General features: G+C 39.5%; 1 protein-coding gene across 1 annotated transcript in view; it reads left to right on the forward strand.

Moving 5' to 3' along the window:
• The window catches only part of commd10 (COMM domain containing 10), a 78,246-nt gene that overhangs the window by 439 nt on the left and 55,383 nt on the right, over positions 1-22,424 (forward strand). Inside the window, exons 2-5 of the mRNA XM_074670776.1 lie at positions 657-747; positions 1,262-1,372; positions 2,350-2,505; positions 6,473-6,583. Of these exons, the coding sequence (XP_074526877.1) occupies positions 657-747; positions 1,262-1,372; positions 2,350-2,505; positions 6,473-6,583 (469 nt within the window). The remainder of the gene's footprint in view (positions 1-656; positions 748-1,261; positions 1,373-2,349; positions 2,506-6,472; positions 6,584-22,424) is intronic.

Raw genomic sequence — 22,424 nt, forward strand, 5'->3', positions numbered from 1 at the left:
TAAGATTTGTTAACGCTGATTTGCATCGATGCATTTTTCAAGGTCCATATTTTCATTCAGTACGGACATTGAACTACTCTACCTTAGATAATGGTTTAGGTTCCACAAACTTTTACAATACCAACTTGTCAGAGTCTTTTAGTTTCACGGTGACCCAACTTTTGGTTTTAGCGAAGTAGACTTTTATTTTCCACTTGTAATGTACACAAATAATGTCCAAGGATGCAAATGTAGGATCAGACTTAAGGCCAGTTCTCTAAAGAAAGGATGAAAACATAGAATAAATGAATAATAACTAAATCAGTTTTAAGTTCTGCCACTTACCATTGCAAACAAGTGGTGGTATTTATGGTTTTGAAGAATATTTTGCTTGCTTTATTAAATAAGTCATTTCGCATCATTACTGTAAGGTAGCTTTCACACCTCTTTCTCTTTGTGCTATTATTTAGCCTGTTGAACCTGCTGCAGATGATGGATGAAAAGCTCCATCTTTACAGATGCTGCATGTTGTTACAGTTTTGTCTTCATTGTCCATGAGTTTTGTTGCAGTGACTCCTTTTGAAGTTCACTGAACCCTGAACCTCTCTGTCTACTGAGAGATATGAGTTTGTCTTACACCACTGTCGTCAACACTGTCGACTCTTCTCTCCCAACAGCATAAAAGAAGCAGTGACTTTCATCAATGCGATTGATGTGAACAAGTTCTCCAGACTGATCTCTCGCATCATACAAAAGCTTCATCTGAAGGTACAGAGACTCTGCAGTGTGATCTGTGCAAAAGACAAGAGGCTTTTGAGGCTTGTACTGCAAAGCTGTAGCTAGATGGAGCGGTGCATGCATAATGAGTCACTGGAGCATCAGTCAGGCTCTGTAATGAATGCGCACACATGCCTTGCACTGATGATCATTCTGGGTTTAGCATAGCTTTTCTGTAAATGGTGTCAGTCATTAATTTGAAGGAAAGTTTGTCCACTGAAAAAAAGTTAAGTAGATCAAAAAAACTGGTTTGGAAAGCTTCTACCAACAGTGATCTTGTTCAGTCCTTTCAGAATCATTTATTGCCCAAATTGAGTTACGGTTAAGCAACATTATTGGCTAAATGAAAATTCAGCAATCATCATTTTATCCTTTAAAATGATCATATTCTGCTTTTCTTTGTCAGCTTTCCCCAGTAAAAGCTGATATAACTTCAAAAATGTCACAGTGTATTGATTTTGATTGTTACTCATTTCTACACACTTTGTGACCTCTGTCTTCACAGGAAGAGCGGACATTCAGTGAAGAAGAGGAGCAAAAACTTCAGACTGCTCTTGCATTGGATAAACAAGCTCTCAATCTAGTCCTGGAAACTGCTGCCTTCATACTAGAGCAGGTTAGAGGGCTCATCTGTCAGTTTCATTTTAACCAGATTCTTCTTCAAAGGGGTGAATGTGTAGGTTGCTGTATTGTTTTTATATCTTGCATATCTTAAACTCTTGTTCCATAAACAAATCCCATACATTTTTTGATGTTACACAAAAGACAAAGTGAATAGGATTCCATACGAAGATTTCATCTGCTTCTGACCCAATTTTTAGAGTTGTTTCAAGACAGAAAACAACATTTCTGTTCATTTATTTTTACCCTCAGGGAGAGTTATCTTCTGAGAATCTCTGCAGGTGCTCTCCTTCCAACTAATAGTTTTTCAGTCTATAAAAAGTTTTCTGAAAAAGAGGAAATTGGGTTATTTTTTTGTTCTGAGCCCAAGAGGATGCAATCAAATTGCTTGTTTTTTTTTAATCTGCAACCCTAGAGATGTTCTGGTAATTGTAACAGAGTGCAGAGAAACCAGAAAGAAAGAAAATATTCACATTTAAAAAAGATCAAATTCCAAGAATTTTTACTTTCATTCAATTAAAAAATGATTTGATATTTAATCAGCTGCTTTAACACTTGGTGACTTCATAGACGGTAAACAATCCAGTTCATCATTGCAGCTCTGTCTACACTTTGTTACCTACAGAAAGGGACAACAGACAACTGTGACCTTTGATTTTATGTACATTTTTAATTAATTAACTGGAGCACCACTCTAACAAAAGACTGTGATAGAAAGGGACAATGAATGTCTGATTTCCTGAAGCCTCTGTACCTTTTTGTGGATTACATTGTGAGCACATTTCACCAGCTGGGGTCACTGTTGTATTACAAATTTTTCTGTAGCTGTGTTGCGTTGGGTGTTGATAGTCAAAATGAAAAGTACTGTAGAAGTGATCAGCTACAGCAGCAAAACTACTGCTAGAACTAGTTGTTAGTAATATTATGCATTACACATTTACACCTCTCATCCTTATCTTCTCCCCTCTGCAGGCTGTGTATCATAATGTGAAGCCGGCTGCTTTGCAGCAGCAGCTCGAGGCAGTTAATCTAAACCCAGATAAAGCTGAAATGTTCTCTCAAACATGGGCCACTGCTGGACCTGAGCTGGTGGAGAAACTCAAGCACAATATATTTGCGCCAAAGAAGGTGAGACTAGTATGAACAGGTTTAAATTTGTCTGTTTATACCCGGAGGCTGTGTAAAATGTGTAAGATGGATCCATTCACTGACACAAAATTATATAAGCCTACTGTTAATGCTATTTTATGCACTGATCAACATTCAGTTGGATATTATAGTCTCTAGATACTAAACTGAGAATCAAAAATCCATAATAAGACTGACCTGCTTTTTTACAGCTGTGTATTACTTCCACAGTTCACATGAGTTGTCACATTAATTCGAAAACTTGTTTCTCTCTGTGGTTTGATTAAGCAGTGACACTTCAAACAGCGCTCCAATTTAAGTCAAGGGAATTAAGATCTAACACAGGACACAGAGGCAGTCTGTATGCATCAGTCATATTATAATGGAACAATTCCCACCATCACACATTCAGACATCTCACCTGCCTTGGTCTTGCAGTAATACCTCTTCCTCTTATGAATTTATTGCTGCCAGCAGAAGGTCATGACAGCCATTGATCCTCCGGGCGACCTCTGCTACAGCTTTGACTTTGCAACTCGAAGTTATACAAGATAACTTATATGGATAGGTGACCTCCCTTTACAAGGGTTAAATAAAGTCAGTTAAAGCAAACAGAAGTGTGTTCATACACTTGGGAGCCTAACGATGCAGAATGTCTCTGAGTGCTTCACTATAAGAGAGTCAGAGGCAAACCAGAGAGTTTGTACCAGAAATTAGATACAAACAGCTACATAAAAGGCCGAACAAATGCATATAGTCTCTGCAGCTCTTAAATACGAGTGTTTTATGAGACCTGTCAGATGATTTTGTCAGATAGTTAGCAGTAGCATTTTGAGTCATTTGTAGGCAGTTGGCATTGCTAAGATGTGTAAAGAGAGCATTATAGAAGATCAAACGAAGGTATGAACACTCATCTCTAGCCCACAACTCCACACAGCAGGCCTGAGCTTAGTGATGTTTCTTAAATGGTTTAAAAAGAACAAACCAAACCATTCTAACACTGGTCCACACTTTGGATCTAACACATCGAGACACTTCAGTTACACAGGACAGGAAATAAAAACCTAAGACCCCTCTTCACCTGTGGAACAAGATGACAAGAAGCAGAGATAAGAAGCTCTCTTTTTCCAGCAATCAGCTGGAGAAAATGATCTGCCATTCAAGCTTTGGTGCTGTTAGCCAGGTCAAAAAGTATAGAAAAGAGATATCTTGTGGGAATATGATCTGTGATCAAAACGGGGTGTGGAGCAGGACCAGGTTCGGATCAGGTTCCAAATTTTTCAAAGCTTTAAACTTATAGATTGTGCCATGAAGTATCATGGGTCCTAACCTTGGATTTTAAGTCAAGTCTTAATAATTGGATTAAACCACCGCTGCAGAAACATATCATGACTGTCTGAATTTAAAACAAATTACTAGAAAACAGAAGTTAAACTACACCAGTAAGAAGTTACTTGTGAGGATGGATGAATGTGTGAATAGGTTTGACTACTTTTACCAAAACAGAAAGTTAAAAGGACACATAATTCAATTTATGGACCAATACAGTTTCTTGGAAGGGGGTAACAGCTTGGCCATCAAACCAAACCAAAATGAAGCCTCTCTGACTGTCTGTGGGTACAAAAGTTTTACAAACTCTGCTGTTGTTGTTGCTGCGAGAGACAGTCATCTTTTCTCTCCACTGAAACCAGCCTTTGTAATCACAATCAAACTTTGTTGGGAGTCCTGTGAAATAAAACAGTAATGCAATGTTGAAATTGGATGTTAAAATCAGTAGAATCAAAGCTTGCTATCTAACCAAGAGATGTGACAGAAGGTTACACTTTGAAGTATGACGCTTTGCGATTGGGCCACTAAAATGACTATTGAGTAAAGGTTGATAACATGTCATTTATGAAAGTAATACCAGGTCTGGCAGAAAGGTATTGCTCTCTTTTCACCAAGTGATAGCAAAGATAGCTGACCTAAAAAAAAAAACTAAGATTGTCAAGGAGGATTGATACTGTTATCATTGACTATGAAAAATTGTGATACCCGTCCCAAACAATGATAAGAGTCAAAAACAATCAACAGGGGACCCAGGACAGAACCCTGAGGAACATCACAAACAAAGCCTCTACTGGTGAGGCACATGGCAGTTACTGAAAATGCTCTGCCAGACAATTCAGAGGTGAACTAAACTAGAGCTGTCCCAGATACACCCAGCCATGGCCTGAGCCTCACAATGAACACAGGTTACTTGTTTTGGAAGTTGGCATATTCTGAAACAAATTGTTTTGCTTGAATGGAAATTCAGGCTTTGAAAAGTTAAAATGTTGCTCTATTTGTTTAGCACCCCTCAGCACAAGGTCAGGATCACAGGTTCTGTTGGTAAACAGTGTCAAATTGATTTGCAGAGTGTGGCGAATGTTAACAGAGCCAGCACCACCAGCTCCCCACGTGCCTGTGCTGCTTTTACAGGGCTCCAGTCAAAGGATTAAATACCACTTTAACCAATGCTGCTAAATTGCTAGGAGATGGTCTCATCTGTTCTTATTTACACCCACGTAGGCTAACATTAAGGTGGAAACAATTAACAAAAACACAGCCCTGATGAGTACAAGGTGGCCACACACATTTGACAGGCATTTCAGGCCTACAGTAATGAAAATACTCACAGTTACTCCAACCAACAAAAAAATCTGGTGCTGATTAGTGAGAGTGATGAGATTTAATTGTCTAGTTGGGCAGTGATTGTACATTGGATGTCAATATTATATTGTTTTTATTGGTTAATTAATTCAGATGGATTCATAGATATAATGATGCTGAGATAAGCTACACATCATAAAGTGGTGCTGTTTATTCATGCTAATGTGGATGTTGTTCCGTTGTGAGTAATGCTTCCCAGCCCTCACCCTCCTCACACCTGTCCTCCGATGCTGCGGAAGCATCCAGACTCGATAAGTCACACATGGTTTATTATTACGGCCTCTCTACGCATCATAAAACACTTAACTGCCCTGCCTTGACTCAGTGCTGCTAATCTATCACACCACCACAGCAGACCGAGACTGAGAGTAATAGTCTGGCCACCTGCAGCTCAGAGGCAAGGCAACTAAAACTTTTGGAAGATTAAGCAAAGTTCTGCGGCAGTAAATCCTCATGTCTATAACAGTGACGCAATACTTAAGTCATGTCATGCTGCTTATAGGGTCATTTGTTCCATACATGGTCAGCAAACAGGCTTTTTAAAAGTTTTGAGCTCTCCATTTTAAAGTTTGATGATATATTCTCTTGGTTTGAAATCACCCTGCACCATCAGGCAAGATACTGAAACCCAAATTTGTCCTAATAGCTGTGTTGTTGGTACGATGGTGTAAATGGCACTTTGAGTAGGTGCTAAATAAAGGCTCTATAAACCATTTTGGTCTGTCAAAATGAAAATAATGTGTGACTATTACAGTCATCAATTAGTTGTTTATTTTCAAGGAAAATGCCAGGCATTTGCTGGTGTCAGGTTTTTAAATGTGTTGTATTGCCCATTATCTTTCTCTAGTATTAAAATTAGCTGAGTGTTCCAGGGTTTTATGAATGCTTCAAGTCATGGTGAGGTTTTTAAGGTCAGTCTATTAAGAGAAGAGATAAGCATATGATTAAGGGATGATGTCTCCATGTTAACAACGAAAGGGTAAAAATACACTTATTTCAAAAGAAGTGGGGAGCTTTTTAAAGTAAAAACAACAGAGTATGATAGAATGTACAACAATAAATCTAGGTCAAACAGGAACATAATGAGCACAAATAAAAACACACAAAAATACACAATTCTTTAAAAAATCTGCTCCCGCTTTCATTTCGTGGGAACAGCTCTCCCCTAGAGACTTCATACACTCTTTGAAAATGTGTCTGTTTTAAATTGGAATGTGAGGTTTTATCGCAGCTAAGTTGGTATCAAAGACAGACCGGCTCTGTTTGTGCGTTTCAGCTGGAGTATGTTGGCTGGCAGCTAAACCTGCAGATGGCCCAGTCCAGTCAAGCCAGACTCAAGTCTCCCAGTGCCGTCCTCCAACTGGGACTCCGCAGAGAGGACTCAGAGGTGTGAACTGACACACACACACATGCACAAACACAGAAATAGACTGTCATTTTTCATTGTTCTGCTCCTCTTACCATTCATCATCCATTTTGAACACAATGGGAAAAGAAGCGTTTATTTTAAACTGTGTTCAAGGGACTTTCTGTGTTTACGCCAAATGAAAAGCATCTCCAATCTGTCTTTCTTTCTCTGCTATTAGACAGTAATCCCGCTGGTGTGTGTCTTGACCCAGAGGTAGACGTACATCTGGCTGCAGAGTAACTGTAGTGTAAAGACCAGAGATCAGGGAGCTTGTTATCTGAAACCTCCAGGGTTTTTTTTTCTCTCCTGAGACAAAAAGTCTGCAACAAGAATTGGACAGGATTGTAACTGGCACTGAACTGTAACCACTTATTCACAGCATGAACGCTTTGTTTACTATGTTTCGCCATATTGAGGTCATCAGTGACGATCACATGTGCCTGTTAACCAAACAAATACTCACCCGGTAATGATAGATATCAGCATTAGTTTTAATCAATGTGTTACATAAGGACTTTGGTAGAGAATCCTAATGAGATTTAACTGTATGAGGAAAACATTCAGCTGCATGATGCAAATGTGGTTCCTGACTCTACACTTTCCACTGTAGCGTTTCTTCTCATTCATTTGCATTCAGTAGGGTTTGTTTGGATCCCAATTAGCTAATGCTCTGTAGTTACTCTAATAGCCAAGATCTCATGAGCCTCCCTCACTCATTTCTTTCTCTTCCATTGGGAGAAGGATCACTCTTCTGTTGCAGCAAAAAAAGGACTCAGAACTCAAAAGCCTTTTTTCACATTAAATGATTTCCAACCTTTGAAGTGTGTAACTCAATTGAAGCATTTCATCTACACTTCCTGTTTTGATTCTAATAACCACTTCAAATATGAATACATACTAAGGGACTTGAGATTAACTAAGTGCTGATTGTGTTGACAAAAATATGAAATATGGATACAAAGAACTGTTGTCTTTGGTACTGGATACAGAAAATTTTCAGCAACAACCCTCTGGCTTTGTTTTTTTTTTTAAAGCAGTTTTTGTCTCAAAATGGTGGGACTGATTATCCCCGGAGCCTGGATAGGGCTGTTCCAGCTGACTAGTCAAGTGTCTTTCTTGCACGCTGCTTTGTATTCAGTCCCCGGAGAATGCCGGCTCTGCCTTAACGTAGAATTAGGCATGACATATTCAAATTGCTCCTTCCTTAAACACAGGCCTATAGGCGATAGCTAGAGAAAATATATGTTTTTCTTTATCTCTGTGAATGCGATAGCAGTCGAATTTCTTTTTTGTTTTGGGACTATTTTCTGCTGTGAGCTCCCAAGGCAAGCAAAAGAGGCATTAATTTATTTAAATCCACTTACACCATTCCCCTTGTGGGAGGAGATAGCTGGTGGGCTAAAACAAGGCTGGTTCAAAGTGGAGGGATCAACTTCACTGAGCTCTACTGATGTGCACATGCTCCGTTTGACTGCAGGGGGCACTGTTGTCTCACAGGTTGAAAAACCCCTCATGGGGCAGTGAAGTATCTAAGAGATGGATAGGATACCTCGTTTAACTTTGTATTAAAGCAGTCTGAGAGTTCATAGCTTTTTTTCTGTTTCCATCAGTGTTTTCTGATTGGAGTTTCCTGACAGCTAGCTTGTTTTCTCTTTCAGACTCTTTTAGAATTTCTTCGCACAACTTCTGCAATGTCAAAACACTGCACTGACTGAGAAGTAAATTAGCTGCGAACAGAGATGAAGTTTTGCAAGTGTCATACTAATTAATGTGCAGATTTGAAACACTTTCAGTGCTAACTGTCTGAAAGAGAGGGGGAGGCAAAACAGGAAGAGATGAGAAACCAGATGATTAAAGGTAAGAGAGGTCAGATTGAGGGGAGAAGTAAGGAGAGAGGCAGAGGAGGGGGAAACAAATAAAACAAAGCAACATAGGGAGTGAAATAATGAAGATGAAGAGGATAAGGGACAGAAAATGAAAGAGAAGAGGAGGAAGGCGAGGGTGGCCGTCTGTATATTATTGATTGCTTGGAACCCAAGCGGAGAGTCAGAGAGTCTCCCATCTGACCAGCCTCCTGCTTCATTAACACTCTCCCTGAGGAGGAGGAGAAGGAGGAGGAGGAGGAGGTGGCGGCAGCAGCAGCAGACGGCCAGGAGAGGGGTCACATCCTCTTCACCAAAACAATATGTGGCATACAGTATATCTACTGTATCAGTGAAAGAAGACACATTTTTTAGAAAAAAGTCGGCTATTTTTAGGGTATTTATATGTGTGGCATTCCACAGCAACTGATTTTCAAGCCTATTAAACAGAAATTTAAATGTTCCCCACAGGACTAAAGGTAGGAGAACACTCAGGGCTGAGCACCATTTAACTCATCTTACACTGTCCAAAACCATAATCTGTGTAGTCCTTTTAATTGCTGTTTGAAACAGTTTATTACCTTTTAACATGATGAAATGGACAGCTATCTTAAATGCTCCTATGGGGTGCATTACGAGCATGTCATATTCTTCCTCAAAGCATGACTACAAGCCACCAAATCCCAGCAAACTGCGTTTAAAAGAAGTGAACTGACACTGAAATGTGGGGCTTCTTTCTACTTGTGTGAAGCACATTCCCTCACAAAACATGACCTAAAATAACAAAAATAGTCTAAATAAGAGGAACCAATAGTAAATAGACCCAACAGTTTGACCTAGATTTACAATATTTATGATATTAAATAGCACGCTGTTGTCAGAAAACAGTCAGGACAGCTTGACAGCTTCCCTGCTGTTGACATAGTAGGCATACATTAAATGAGTGATTACTCTAACCCTCCATTTCCAGCTTCTGGATCATGTTTGTTTGGGGTTTCCTCTTTGAATGCTCCTTATTTTTTAAACATGTATGTATAGACAAACTTTGTTCATGGAGTGGTTTTTAAATGTGATTTTGAGCCCCTGCAGTGACTTCCACTGCAGAGTCATGTCCCATTTTAAGCAGATCACCCTGAAGGCCTGTCTGAGCCCAAAACGTAACAACCCAAAATGTAATTTAGAAAATTTAATAAAAACCAAAATGTAATAAAATTTTCCCCAAAAGTAACAACATTTTACAATTTGGGTTGTTGTTCCATTTCCAGCTCTAACGAGGCCCTACTATCATTACCATTCAGTATCTGTGTTTCTGTCATGCCTTTTCCATGATATTCACCTGTTTCAGATTTACCTTATCCATTATAAGATGTTCTTCCAGTTGTTTTATTTTTTGCATTACAAAATTGTTTCAGGCCTTTGTTGTTCCTGTCCCCACTTTTGAAATGTGTTTCATCAGACACTCAAATTATTCTGTTTCAACACTTCATATGTTGAGTTTGCTTGATTTTCAATTAAATATAGAGTTTACTGATTTGCGAACTATTAAAGTCTGTTTTACGTCTCGCCTTATTTAGAATTGAGGATGCATATTATCGAGCCAGCAAGTAATTCTGGTGCAGAAAAATGCCTGAAAGTCGAATAAATGCTCAATTTCTTTCACTATATTTATCACCCTGTCCAAAAATTGTTTGGACTAACAGCTCATTTTGACATAGAGATAATTGGCTTTCACTCACCAGTTTGTGCAGCTGTTTTCCTTAACTGAACTTTTGTTGTCTGCAGTGGAAAGTTGCTGTTCTGAATTGGGATTGCAGTAAATTCTCACACAGGAACATGTCCTCAGACTTACCTCTAAATGCATCAAGATTCAGATCTCAAATCGATCTCCATAAGGATGTTAGGTTTAGGTCTCTCTCAACAGGAACAACATGAGACCTGTTGCATAGCATGCTTGTTATTCAAAAGGAGGAGCTGCTGAGACAGAAAAAGACTTAAGTGATCTGCTGTCAGAAGAAAAATAACGTCAGATAAGAAAGTGGATTTGAGGATGGGATAGGAGGAGGAAGATGGGGATACAGTGGAAGGTGATGGGAAGGACGAAGAATAAAGAAAACAAGACGAGAAAAACAGGAGGATGACAGCCAGGAGATGACAGAGGATGAAGGTGAAGTGTAGGCTGGGGGAGGTGACAACAAAGAGAAAACATGGAGAGGAGAGTTGGGGGGAGGTTTAAGTAAATTTCCTCTGCAATTCATTGTGGAACTCCTGCACTGTGAATTAATGGCACTATAGCGGTGGTAATAATGGTAGTGTGCACAGGCTGCCTCTTAACCCCAGGCATCCAGTAGTTATTAATGGTGAACAGACTTTTCTATTCATCAACGCACACAAAAAGCAACACGAATCTGTGCTTTTATCAGAGTTTTAATAGGTTTTCTTTATTTTGCTGAGCACGCTATGCAGACTGCAGATAACCAGATTTTTTTTTCAAACCACACAGACCTTGAAATAGAAGAACACAATCTACTCATTTTAATTCTGAGGTGTTTTGTCTGCAGAGGTTTGGTCTTGGTGGGATAGAGCTGTGCTGAAAAGAAGGATGTAAAAAAATTCCAGTGCATGGCTTTCTGCCCGCTAACTGGTGTGTGCAGCCTCTTCTCCTGGCTGGAGAGATAACAACACAACAAATTTTACACTACATTTTAAGCTGTTTTTTTAGGTGCACCCTTATTGTGTATTTGTGCTGCTTTTGGCAGAGCTAAATTAATTTTCAGTAAGATCAAAAACCAAAACGAACGAACATGGTTTTGTAGGTTAAGATGTTTGTTTCTGGTTTCACTTCACCATTACACACAAAACATATCATTAAGCCTGAATAAGCGCTTATTCTACACTGACAGTTACAGGTATAAAGGGCCATTGTAGCCAACAAACTGTGCATTTAGTGATGTGCATTTCATTCACTTTGCACATTGACTATTAGATTACACTCGTATAAAACAATTTACACTTGTATAAAACAATTACACTTAATGGGAACAAAGCAGCAACCTCCATGATAATTGGGGATGCACCAATACCGATGCTGGTATCGCATATCGGTCCGATCCATAGAGTGTAAAAAAACGTGAAATGACGCTATAAGCTATGATGCAGCCTTTGAGCTTCCTTTCAAACAGCTATAGGGTGCTGTCAGTTACGTAAGTTGAGCTGTGTCTCTGATTAGACAATTAAACAACCCTAATAACTTCTGGAGAGTTCTAGCAGAGTTAGGAAAAAAAAATCACCCACCTACAGTGTGTGCCGATAGCAAAACCAGTGTTTCTGACCTAAGACGTTCTTTGAAACAGGCTGTAAATGTGCTTTTAAATGCTGTAAAAGTCTGTTGTTTTTGGTTTGGTGTGTACGAAACTTCTGGTCTTTCTACAGCCTGCCTTAAGCAGATTTTTGATGAACAGCAACTTTTAGCTCTTCCGCATAGGCTTAATTTTTTAAATGGGATGTTGCCCCTTGGACCTTTAAACCTGGATCAGTATCGGTGGGAAGGGGCCAATTTGTGCTGCCAGCTATATGCCTTTTTTTGACCAGCACTCTTGGCTTCTTGATTTGAAATGTAACCTCTGATGTTCTCTCTTTGTCTGTTGCTGCATTACCAGTCTACAGGGTATAAAAGTTTACAATTGAATAGTAATTTTTGTACATCCTAAATAGTGCTGCACGATTATCGCAATCGCAATATCAGCACATGAAATTACGTAATCGAAAAAGAGGTGCGATTGTGCAATTATTTAAAAAAAAGTGTAAAAAAATGTGTGTGTTTGTGTGAGTGATGTGTGTGTGTGTGTGTGTGACTGAGTAAGAGAGCGTAAGATGACTAATCAGTCACTGTTTCAACTGGTCATGTGACTATCTGGCCCCCTGGTACGGCAGTTTAATCAGACAAGATGGAGCACAAAGAAGTAAGTGCGCTCGTAGCGAAAAGAAACTCTACCTCTGTTATTTGGTGTTATTTTGGTTACCGGTTGAATGACACAGCAAAAAGATGTAATTTTGAAAACATGCAAAGCAAAAGTGGCATAAATGTGCTGTTTTGAATACAAACAAAACTGTACTGTTGTGCTGTACATTGTTGTTTGTATACAGTTAGTTTGGATATTTTGAAAATTATTACACAATTAGAATCCTCAGTAATCCATCTCTGCTTTTTTCTTGATTTTTCTCCATGATAACCAAGCAAGTCTGTAGACTCATGACACAACTTTTTTCATTAAATTGCAAGCACAATCGCAATTGCAATGTTGTCCACCTAATCGCCTAATTCCCCAAATCGCGCAGCACTAATCCAAGAGCATTTTTTTCTGGTAAAAATTTAGATATTTAATTGTTTAAACAAGTATAAACTTCAGTAATTCCACTCATTTTTCCTTATACACAAAACATTACCAGTCTTATATCACAGAAGGGCACACAGGTTATTATCTACCACTGGTATTGGATTGGTGTTGGTATCGATGGATACTCAAAGCCTAGATATTGGTAACAGAACCAGAAAAGTTGGATCAGTGCATTTCTAAGTTAAATAATATAAAATCTATGCTGAAATGCCAAAAACTGCCGTCCATCGAATGTGTGCTTCAGGCTAAGAAGCTAATTTTTTCAGCCAGAAGCTAATTTTTTCAGCAAAAAAAAAAAAAGGAAAAAACAGAAAACTTTAACAGCCTGGTTCCATGCCTGATTTGATTCTACATAGCTAACTTCTCTATCAACACACACTTTACAGAGCTGATTTTTTTCACAACTTATTGTTTTCAAATGATTACACTTGCAAGTTTTTTTAACCTTCAACATGTCTGAAGTTACATTCAATTTAAAAAAGGAAATGACTTCCCAGCGTAAGTTCAGGTATATGACGCACATTAAAGATGAGGCTCAGTCTCCAAAAGACGGGTAAATGACTCTGCCCTCATTTTTTTTCTGATTAATCTCTGGCAACAGTAAGATAAATCATTTGATGTAATGACATTTATGATCGAGGGGACCATCACTGACATTACCTGGAGCTTGCTTGAGACCAAAGCATGCAAAAGCAAGGCAACACACATTGTGTAAAGAGAAAACTTTCAGGGGGCTTACGCAGGCAGTGGCTGGAAAAGTGAAGTGAGTTCCATAATTTGTGGCCCCTAATCAGCCATTTGGTCTAGTTAATTATAAATATCTTAAAAAGACTTGAGGATATATAAAGTGTTAGAGAAAAAAAAAACAAGATTCATTGAAAATCACTGATTTCATGCTTCTGTGTGAGCTGTTTAGATGAGTGCTGTTAGCTTGGAGCACCCTGAACGTATGGTGAAACAGAGTGCCAGCTCTTTCTTCGCCTCCCTTTCTTTATTGTGTCCCTCTAGAAATATCATTTTAGCCCTCCTCCTTCCACCCTCTTTTTGTATTCATAAACATGCACACAGACACTCTGATGCCTCTTTGATGAGACTGGAAGTTGAAATCCCTCGCCAGCGCTGGTGTCTCATTCTCTTTCTGTGTCGCCGTCCTGTGGCATTAGAGATAGCCGTTGCTCCACCGACCAAGGGTAAGATGACATTTATAATACAGAACATCCACTTGCAAGGCAGACACCACCGATTTCAATATTTATTGTGGATGAGACAGGCCACAAAGGCACAGGGGCAGGAGCTAGTAAGCTAATGTGGCTTCCATATGCTGGCTCAGACTTCAAAGGAAATGTTTTGCTGATAGCTTCAGACAGACTTGATGAGAATTGATAAAGCGAAGCTCTTCGGAGTTCCAAACCGCAAAAGGGAAAAATTTAGTAAATACAGCTTCAAGACAGAATCTCAGACACATTTCTCTTATGTTCCTCCTATGGCCTCTGCATTTTTACTGGAATCTGTTAGCAAGAACAACTTTTTCTCATTAGCCAATTTCCTTACATGGACACAAAAAGTTACTGGTAAAGAGTGCTAAACGTTCATTAATATGATCTCATCAAAGTTATTTTATGCAGTCTTGTTATTTTTCAATCCCTGTCAGAACTTGGATTCAAGTAAGAATAAAAAAAAACTGGGATGTCTGTTTTAATACCACAGCACCCAGCACCCAGGATCTTTGCAACCAGGGCTTGACATTAACTTTTTTGCTCACCAGCCACTGTGGCTAGTGGTATCCCTTAGTTACTGGCCACTCAGTATTTTCACTGGCCACAATTTGTTGTTGGATAATTATGTTCAATATGATTAAAGTGGATGATGACGTGCTAAAGTTTACTTAAAAAAGATTTACAACCTCTTTAAATGTAAATGACCCCTATGCACACTCAAAACAAGACCTCCTTTCACTTCCTCAGAAACATTGCAAAACTCCGTCCACTACTCAGTCTTACAGATGCTGAAAAACTGGTCCACGCCTTTGTCTCCTCAAGGCTTGACTACTGCAACGCACTCCTCATCGGGACTCCTAGCAAGGGCCTACAAAAACTCCAGCACATCCAAAACAGCGCCGCTAGGATCCTGATGAGGGTGCGGAAGTATGACCACATAACACCCATCCTTCACTCTCTCCACTGGCTTCCGGTCTCATTCAGGATTCAATACAAACTCTCCCTCCTAACCCACCACTGCATCCATGGAAACGCCCCCCCATACCTAAAAGAACTTCTCAAACCACAAACCTCATCACGCCTCCGCTCTGGTAACAACTACCTCCTTCTGCCCCCCAGGACTAAACTGTGTACAATGGGTGATCGGGCATTTAGCTCAGCCGCTCCTCGCTTGTGGAATGCCCTCCCTGAACACCTGAGGGCTCCACAAACAACAGACTCTTTTAAGAAGGGCCTAAAAACCTTTCTTTTTAAAAAAGCTTTCACTGAAGGCATTTAACCTCTTTGTAATCTTGTTGTTTTTAACCTAGTTTTATTGTCGCACTTTGAGATCGCTTTAAAGAAAAGTGCTCTACAAATAAAATTTATTATTATTATTATTATTACATCAATGTTAAAATCCACAGGTCCTTAATCAGGTATTCAGCTCTGATAAAGTTGTGTGTAACATTGTGCTCCTTTCATATGAAAATATGCAGTCTATTAAGACATAGTAATTAAAATAGTAGTTTGTTATTGCTTATATTAAAATGGTAAAGGGGATTAATTGAACTGATAAAAACCCAGCAAGAGACACTGTCTGCTTAAATATTTATTAACGATTGTAATCAGAAAATCATTTCTTTTTTCATGAGATTGATGAGATCCATGTTTGAGATAAAATTCAACCCGCCAAAGTGGCCAGTGGGAGCGGCGGTGTTACTAGCCACTGCCGGAATTCACCAGCATTTGGCCGGTTGGCTGGTGTTAATGTCAAGCCCTGTTTGCAACTATAATTAAATATTTCTTCTGAATGAACATTGATTTTAATGTCGTTAAAAAGAATTCCAAAATTTTGTTTCTTACAGACCTGTGAATAAGAACAAGTTGGCGTTGTCGTGGTTATGACAAAGTGCAGAGCAAAGGGACACACAGTACAAAGCCAAAGCACCTCTCTCCATCTCCCTCCTGCCTGATTATACTGAGATGTAGAGGCATTTATTGGTTCCTCAGTGTGTAACCGCTGTGGAATAATCAGGAAATAACATCTGATTTTTCAAGTCCTGCTGCTTTCTTTTATTTCCTGGTTTTCTCTCTCCTCTCTTTATCTCTGTGATGATCAACCCCAGCAGCTCTCTCTCTTCTGCTTGTGGCAGCCTTGGTTAGAAATTATAACTGTGGATTTGTTTATTTGTACGTTTCGGTGCTTTTTCATGCTAAAAGTATAAAGAATGAGTTGTTTAAACACACATGGAAAGAAAAGTGGTGACATGTTTAAAACCCTCACAGTCATACTCTCTGATGGTGCTGAAATGAGTGGTCTAGTCATGAGTTTGTTCATGCAAAATATATCAGCGGTAGTTTAGAATCAAACGATTGTTTTCTTTGCTGAACTTGCCAAGCTAAATTTACAGGATTATTTTTTAGCTTCTTGAATGAAGCACTTGCTTTTTATGCCTTTTTTGTATTGTTTTACATCAAGTGTATTTGAAGTTGTTGGGCTATTGGAATTATGATGGAAGGCAGTTGTGATTTCGAAAAAAGTAAATAAATATATATTGAGATTTAAAATTTATTCACACCTGGATCGTTAGGGGCAGTAGTTCCGAAACAGTGAGCAGCCCCCCAAAACCCTGGTTAGTTTGTGCATATGTGAACACAGTAATCGGATGCGGGACAAAACAAGCGGGTCGAGATCGCTAAAAATAGGTAGTCTCGGCTTCCATTCGAGCCCTGTAGCGGTTCCTTTGTAGTGAGAACACAAACACCCCAGCAACTGGCACAACTGACTTATAACTGTGGCTCACACTGTGGTGATGGGGGCAGTAATGAGCCTGTTTGACAACTGTACAGTCAAAACAGTAGAAGAATCAACCACAGCATTAGAAGAAGAGAAGACAGAAAAACTGAAGAAAATTAGTTGTGGGCTCATGTGGAGCGGTAAAGCAATAAAGTGACTTATAGAAGTGCCTTCATGCAGTCAGGAATCTTAGAAACTACATATGTTGATCATATAGCGCACACTGGTACATAAGCCATAAACGCTATAATGCTATTGAGCCATGAAGATAAGGAAACTCCCCGTCTTCAAGGTATGATTTTCTCACCAATAAAAAAAAAAAAAAAACGACTGCATGTAGCATTTGTTTCCAACTTTGGTCCGCAACAGACTTTTGCCTTGTGAACACTAATGAACCATGTGACAACCGCTACAATTGTATCATTTTTGCCCCTGAATCGGAACAAAGCAAACAAACCACAGGTGTGAATACACCCTTAGTCAAAAGATATGACACTGTTTGCCTAGAGGTTCAAGCACCTTTAAAAAGAAATCAGTCTGAAGATAAACAATAAACAGTTGGTTGCAGCTTTGCGTCAACCTCTCACTCTCAGGTCAGCGGTTAAAGGTCAGGGTCAGCACCTCTGAGCTGGTAGAGGTCATTTTTGGTTTAAGGAAATTTCTGACTCTCAGTCAATGATTTTTGACCCTGAGGCTCTGAACTGTGGATAATCCCAGCTCAAGCTTTTCTTAATGCTTAAATGCATTTTCAGTCGAAACAATGTTAAAAAGCATATTTCTTCAGTTTGAACTGCACAGAGTTCTTCCTTTTTTAAATGTCATAGTGCACAAAAAAAAATCCATATCTAAAAAAAAGTGAGGCTATGGTTTCTCAACTTTTCATCTTTCAGCTCCCAGGAAACAGTTTCTCTTCCTGACTTTTCTGATGGATAGGACGCCAGGGTATTTCAGTAAAATGTGGGCCATAAATGATGTATCCGGCTGCTTCTTGTTTCTCACATCTCACAGGAGGAGTGTCTGTAAGCATCATAGAAGTCCTGCTGTTAATTGTGCTCATTCATTCAAGTGTTTCTGCTACCTCAGAGTGCTACAGCTCATTTAACTTTTTTTTACATTAGAGTTCTCCCTCTCCAACACATGCACTGCATCTTTTCCGGCATCTTTTTTATTTTATCGATTTCAAAAAGAAGCACTGGAACACAGTTCTTCCTTTTTTATGTTGATACCCCTCATTTCTGAGAATCCTCCATTTGTTGCCTGAATTTTAAGCGTCAAGTTGTCTCCAGCAAGCTTCACATTATCAGCCAACTAATTCTAGTTTGTGGGAAACCTGCTTGTTTTTTTCTTGTTATCAAAGCATCAGACATGAAAGACTTTTCTCCTTGTGATTCTAATTTATTTTTTCTGTTCTGGCTTACAGCAGCAGTGCTGTAATCACGGAGGAACGGAAGCTCTTTGTTTGAAAGCACACACTCACATGTGCACTCTCTCACACACATATTGAGCTCTCCCAGTGAAGGCAGTGACTTTATTTTTCCCCACCATGAGAGGGGAAATGCAATTAAACATCCTATTTTGACTTGTGCAAGGAGCTGCTGTGATCAGACGCTCTCTGAACATCTTTCCTCGCCTCACGTGTCTCTGTCAAACAGGCATCAGCAGCAGCAGTCCAAACTTTGAACGCAGCTCAAAGCTCCCCTGACAAGTTACATAAAGCCCTGTTCCTGCCTCCCACATCATGTAAACCCAACAAACAACACTCCCGGAGTACATCCAACCTCTTCTTTTATCATTTCAGGGATTACATGGCCGGATCAATATATTGGAGAGCTCTGATGTAAACGTTAGCGCGTTCAAATCCTTCACACCAAGCCACCCACCAGCCCGCAGGGACAAAGACAGCTTTGTCTCAAACTCTACTTGCCTTGCTCTACATGTCCCAAGATGCTTTGTGTCTTTGTGTGCACATCTTTTTAAGGGTCTCCCTTTCTCCCTCCATCTCTCTCTGTCTCTTTCTCCATCTCTCCCTTGCCCTCCCCTGTTCCCACTAGTGATTTGTTTTCCTCCTGTGGGATTTGGGATCCTATTCATTGAGAGCACATTGTTCCCTTCTTATCCATTCCTGAGGATGGGCCCCGAGAGGCAGAATGGGCGACTGTGGGTGCCCTGGTCTCTCCTTGCTCCTTGCCATACGATGATGTCATGGCTTTTATTTGCCGCGGGGGCACCCATTGATTTTCCCTCCGTATTACACACTCTATATCTCCCTCTTTCACCCTCCCTAACCTCCACTCCTGTTTTCCTCCGCCAGTCCCTTTCCCAGATTCTTTTGCTTCTCAAAAGGCGCCTGGGGGATTTGGGGATGTTTGGATGTTGTTTAAGCACACCCACGGTACGCGCTTGACGCCCAGATAGGGAAAGCCATCAACCCGCAAATCCATCTGCTGCAACTCCCATTTAAATCTCGTTGATTTAACGTCCCTCTTTTCTTCCCTCATCTCCCACTCCTGTGATCAGCTTTCGTTTGTCTCCGGTTATTCAGGGCGGTTTTGTTTCACACCCGGTTTGTAAAGAAACCATTAATCCCCTTATAATGTGATGCCAGTATGCCATAGCCAGCAGCGATGGTAAAAGAGTGCTTAAGACTAAGATTTTTCAGATGTGCATGTGTGTCTGTGTTTTTTTTTAATTCCTTCATTTCAGCATTTTACTGGAGTTTATTTTTGAGACTGCTCTGCCTCTTGGCTGAACTATGCTCGGGTGAGAAATCTATGTCAGTTTAAACAAGAAGCACTGATTGCAGAAACACAGAGCCAAATCACATCCATTCATTGCAATGAAAGTTGGCTGATAGGCAAACACAAGCGAGAGGGACTGCAGATTTTTATTCAAATGCCAAATAATTATAATAATGCTGAAATATCAAATGATGAACAGGTCTGGTGTCTGTTTCAGTTGTTGTAATGTTCTTTTGTTTTCTGAATTGTTCTGCATTTCATGTTGACAACAGCTGTCTTTGTCTGCTTGGATCACACTGGAACTCGATATAATAGCTGTGAAAGGATACGAGCGGGAGTCCTCTACCCTTCCTTGAAATAATGGTTATGATGAATGGGTTCGAGCCTGGTACTGTTGTCATCCTGCATGCAATGATAGGGCACAGAGTGTTCCCTCTGTCTGTATCAACAAATTGTCACTAGTGTCTGACTCTTTGATGTCACACTGGTATGTGACTGTGTGATTTGTTTTGATGAAAGCTAAAGTATTGCTTTAGAAACCGGCCTCCAAATTCAAAGTGGCATCTATTTGTTTGACTTGTCATACAGGTATTCGTGGGTATCGCTGTAAAGTTGGCAGTACCAACAGTGTTGTGGAGGAAGCAGGAATTTGTGGTATTTTCTCCGCCTTGATGGATAGGACTGCTGAAGAGAGAAAGTAAATGGTAAATGTGGGGCAGAGGAAGAGGGGATAACCTGCAGCTAAGAGTCTTAACTAGGAGTTGAACCAAGGTGCTCCGTTTGCGGTGGATCAGATTAACATTGAATCTTATATTGATGTTTTGTCTCTGTAAATAATATTTCAGAGTATGGTCTAGACCTGCTTTCTTTTGTTAAGTGTCTTGAGAATGAATGTTTGATGGTATGTTTGATTAAATCAGTGTCTAGTGGGACAAGAATTATAGTGAAATAGGGCTATATGGGATACACAAACTGCCGAGACAAACTCTGTGAAGGCAGGTTTACTGTAGTGCAACAGTAGCTTTGGTCCTTACTAGAGATTTTAAAAATTTTCTTGATTGATGTCATTAACAATAAAAAAAATCAGAATCAGAAACAGGATCATCTTTAAAAGCAAAAAAGCAAAATATCTTCAAAAAAAATACAAGGAGTTTTACTCCATATTTTTATACTATGCTCTCTCTGTATAACATAATAAACAAACGTCAAAGAAATACAACTAAAACAGAGTTTCAATAAGTGGAAATAACTTTTGTACAAAAAATATATTTAAGCTCCATCTACCATCCATCTTCTGCCGCTTATCCGGGGTCGGATTGCGGGGGCAGCAGCCTAAGCAGGGAAGCCCAGACTTCCCTCTCCCCCTAGCTACAGAGGAGCAGGGGCTCCACTCCGAGCTCCTCCCAGATAGCCGAGCTTCTCACCCTATCTCTAAGGGATAGCCCGGCCACCCTACGGAGGAAGCTCATTTCGGCCGCTTGTACCCGAGATCTTGTTCTTTCGGTCACTACCCAAAGCTCTTGACCATAAGTGAGGGTGGGAACAAAGATCGACTGGTAAACAAAGAGCTTTGCCTTCGGGCTCAGCTCCCTTCACCACGACAGACCTGTGCAGAGTCTGTATTACTACAGACGCTCCACCAATCTGCCTGTCGATCCCTCTCTCCATCCTTCCCTCACTCGTGAACAAGACTTTATTTAAGTTAAGTACTATAATTACAAAATGTGTAATGGAAAAAAATGTGCAAGGAAGGTTGTCAAGAACAGACAAAAGGTTGAGGTTGTACATTAGTTATGTCACATGACAGGTTAATAATACAGTTTTGTTGTGCTTCTGATATAAATATCAGTCATGTTCTGAAATGTGTACCTGATTTTTCTATTTAAAGAGTCAATAATCAATCTATAGCATGTCACTGGCTCAGATAACCATGTATGTTAGATGGTTATGTGTTTTGAATCATTAATGGTGTTATCATTTAAATAATTTATAATAATGAATATGATTAAAACCTGTTATTGACATGATACACTGGTCATTGGTCGACCTGCAATTATCTGCATTAGCGTCAACCTTTGAGTGCACCTAGTGACAGCAAAGCCCAATTCCAATCTCCACACTCCCAGACTGAGACTGAAATCTCATCAAGTGTTTTCATCTTACTTTAAGTAAAAATTGTCTTATTATTCTTGATATGAGCCACATTCAACTAGTCTGTACAGAAAAATGTCTCGCTCAAGTTACTGAAAGACAAAAATGAGCTCAGAACTGCTTGTAACAAGTGAAATTAATCTGCCAATGGAACAAGAAAAAAAATGCTCGAAAAATTTGCTGAAACTAGAATAATGTCTCAATACAAGTAACTTTTCTCTTGTTCCACTGGCAGATATTTTTACTCGTTACAAGCAATTTAGACCACTTTTGTCTTTAAATAACTTGAAACAAGACAGTTTTTTCTGGACTGGTAAGTTGAATGTGGCTCATATTGAGTTTAAATAGACATTTTCTACTGAAAATAAGACAAAAACCCTTGATAAGATTTCATTTTTTTCCAGTGAGTGTTACAGATGAGTGTTTCAGTGCTTTGTGCCAACCCGCGTTGATCTTACATCGCCAAATGATTCACTTCCAAAGAGCCTGAATTTTGGCAACTTGATGACTTGCAGTTGATGTAGTTTATTGAATTTATGGCTGTTTTATAAACTTTTAAGAGTTGCTTATATAAATGAGAAGGATTTATGTTCATAGATATTTTGACTTTTAATAGTTTGCTGTAAAAGTCTACATGTACACATGTGCAAGTACTGCAGATGGGCAGTGCTGGTGCCTT

The sequence above is a fragment of the Halichoeres trimaculatus genome, unplaced genomic scaffold (assembly GCF_033239565.1).
Source record: "Halichoeres trimaculatus isolate MK-OKI-2021-1 unplaced genomic scaffold, fHalTri1.1 fHalTri1_scaffold_5, whole genome shotgun sequence".
Lineage (NCBI taxonomy): Eukaryota > Metazoa > Chordata > Actinopteri > Labriformes > Labridae > Halichoeres > Halichoeres trimaculatus.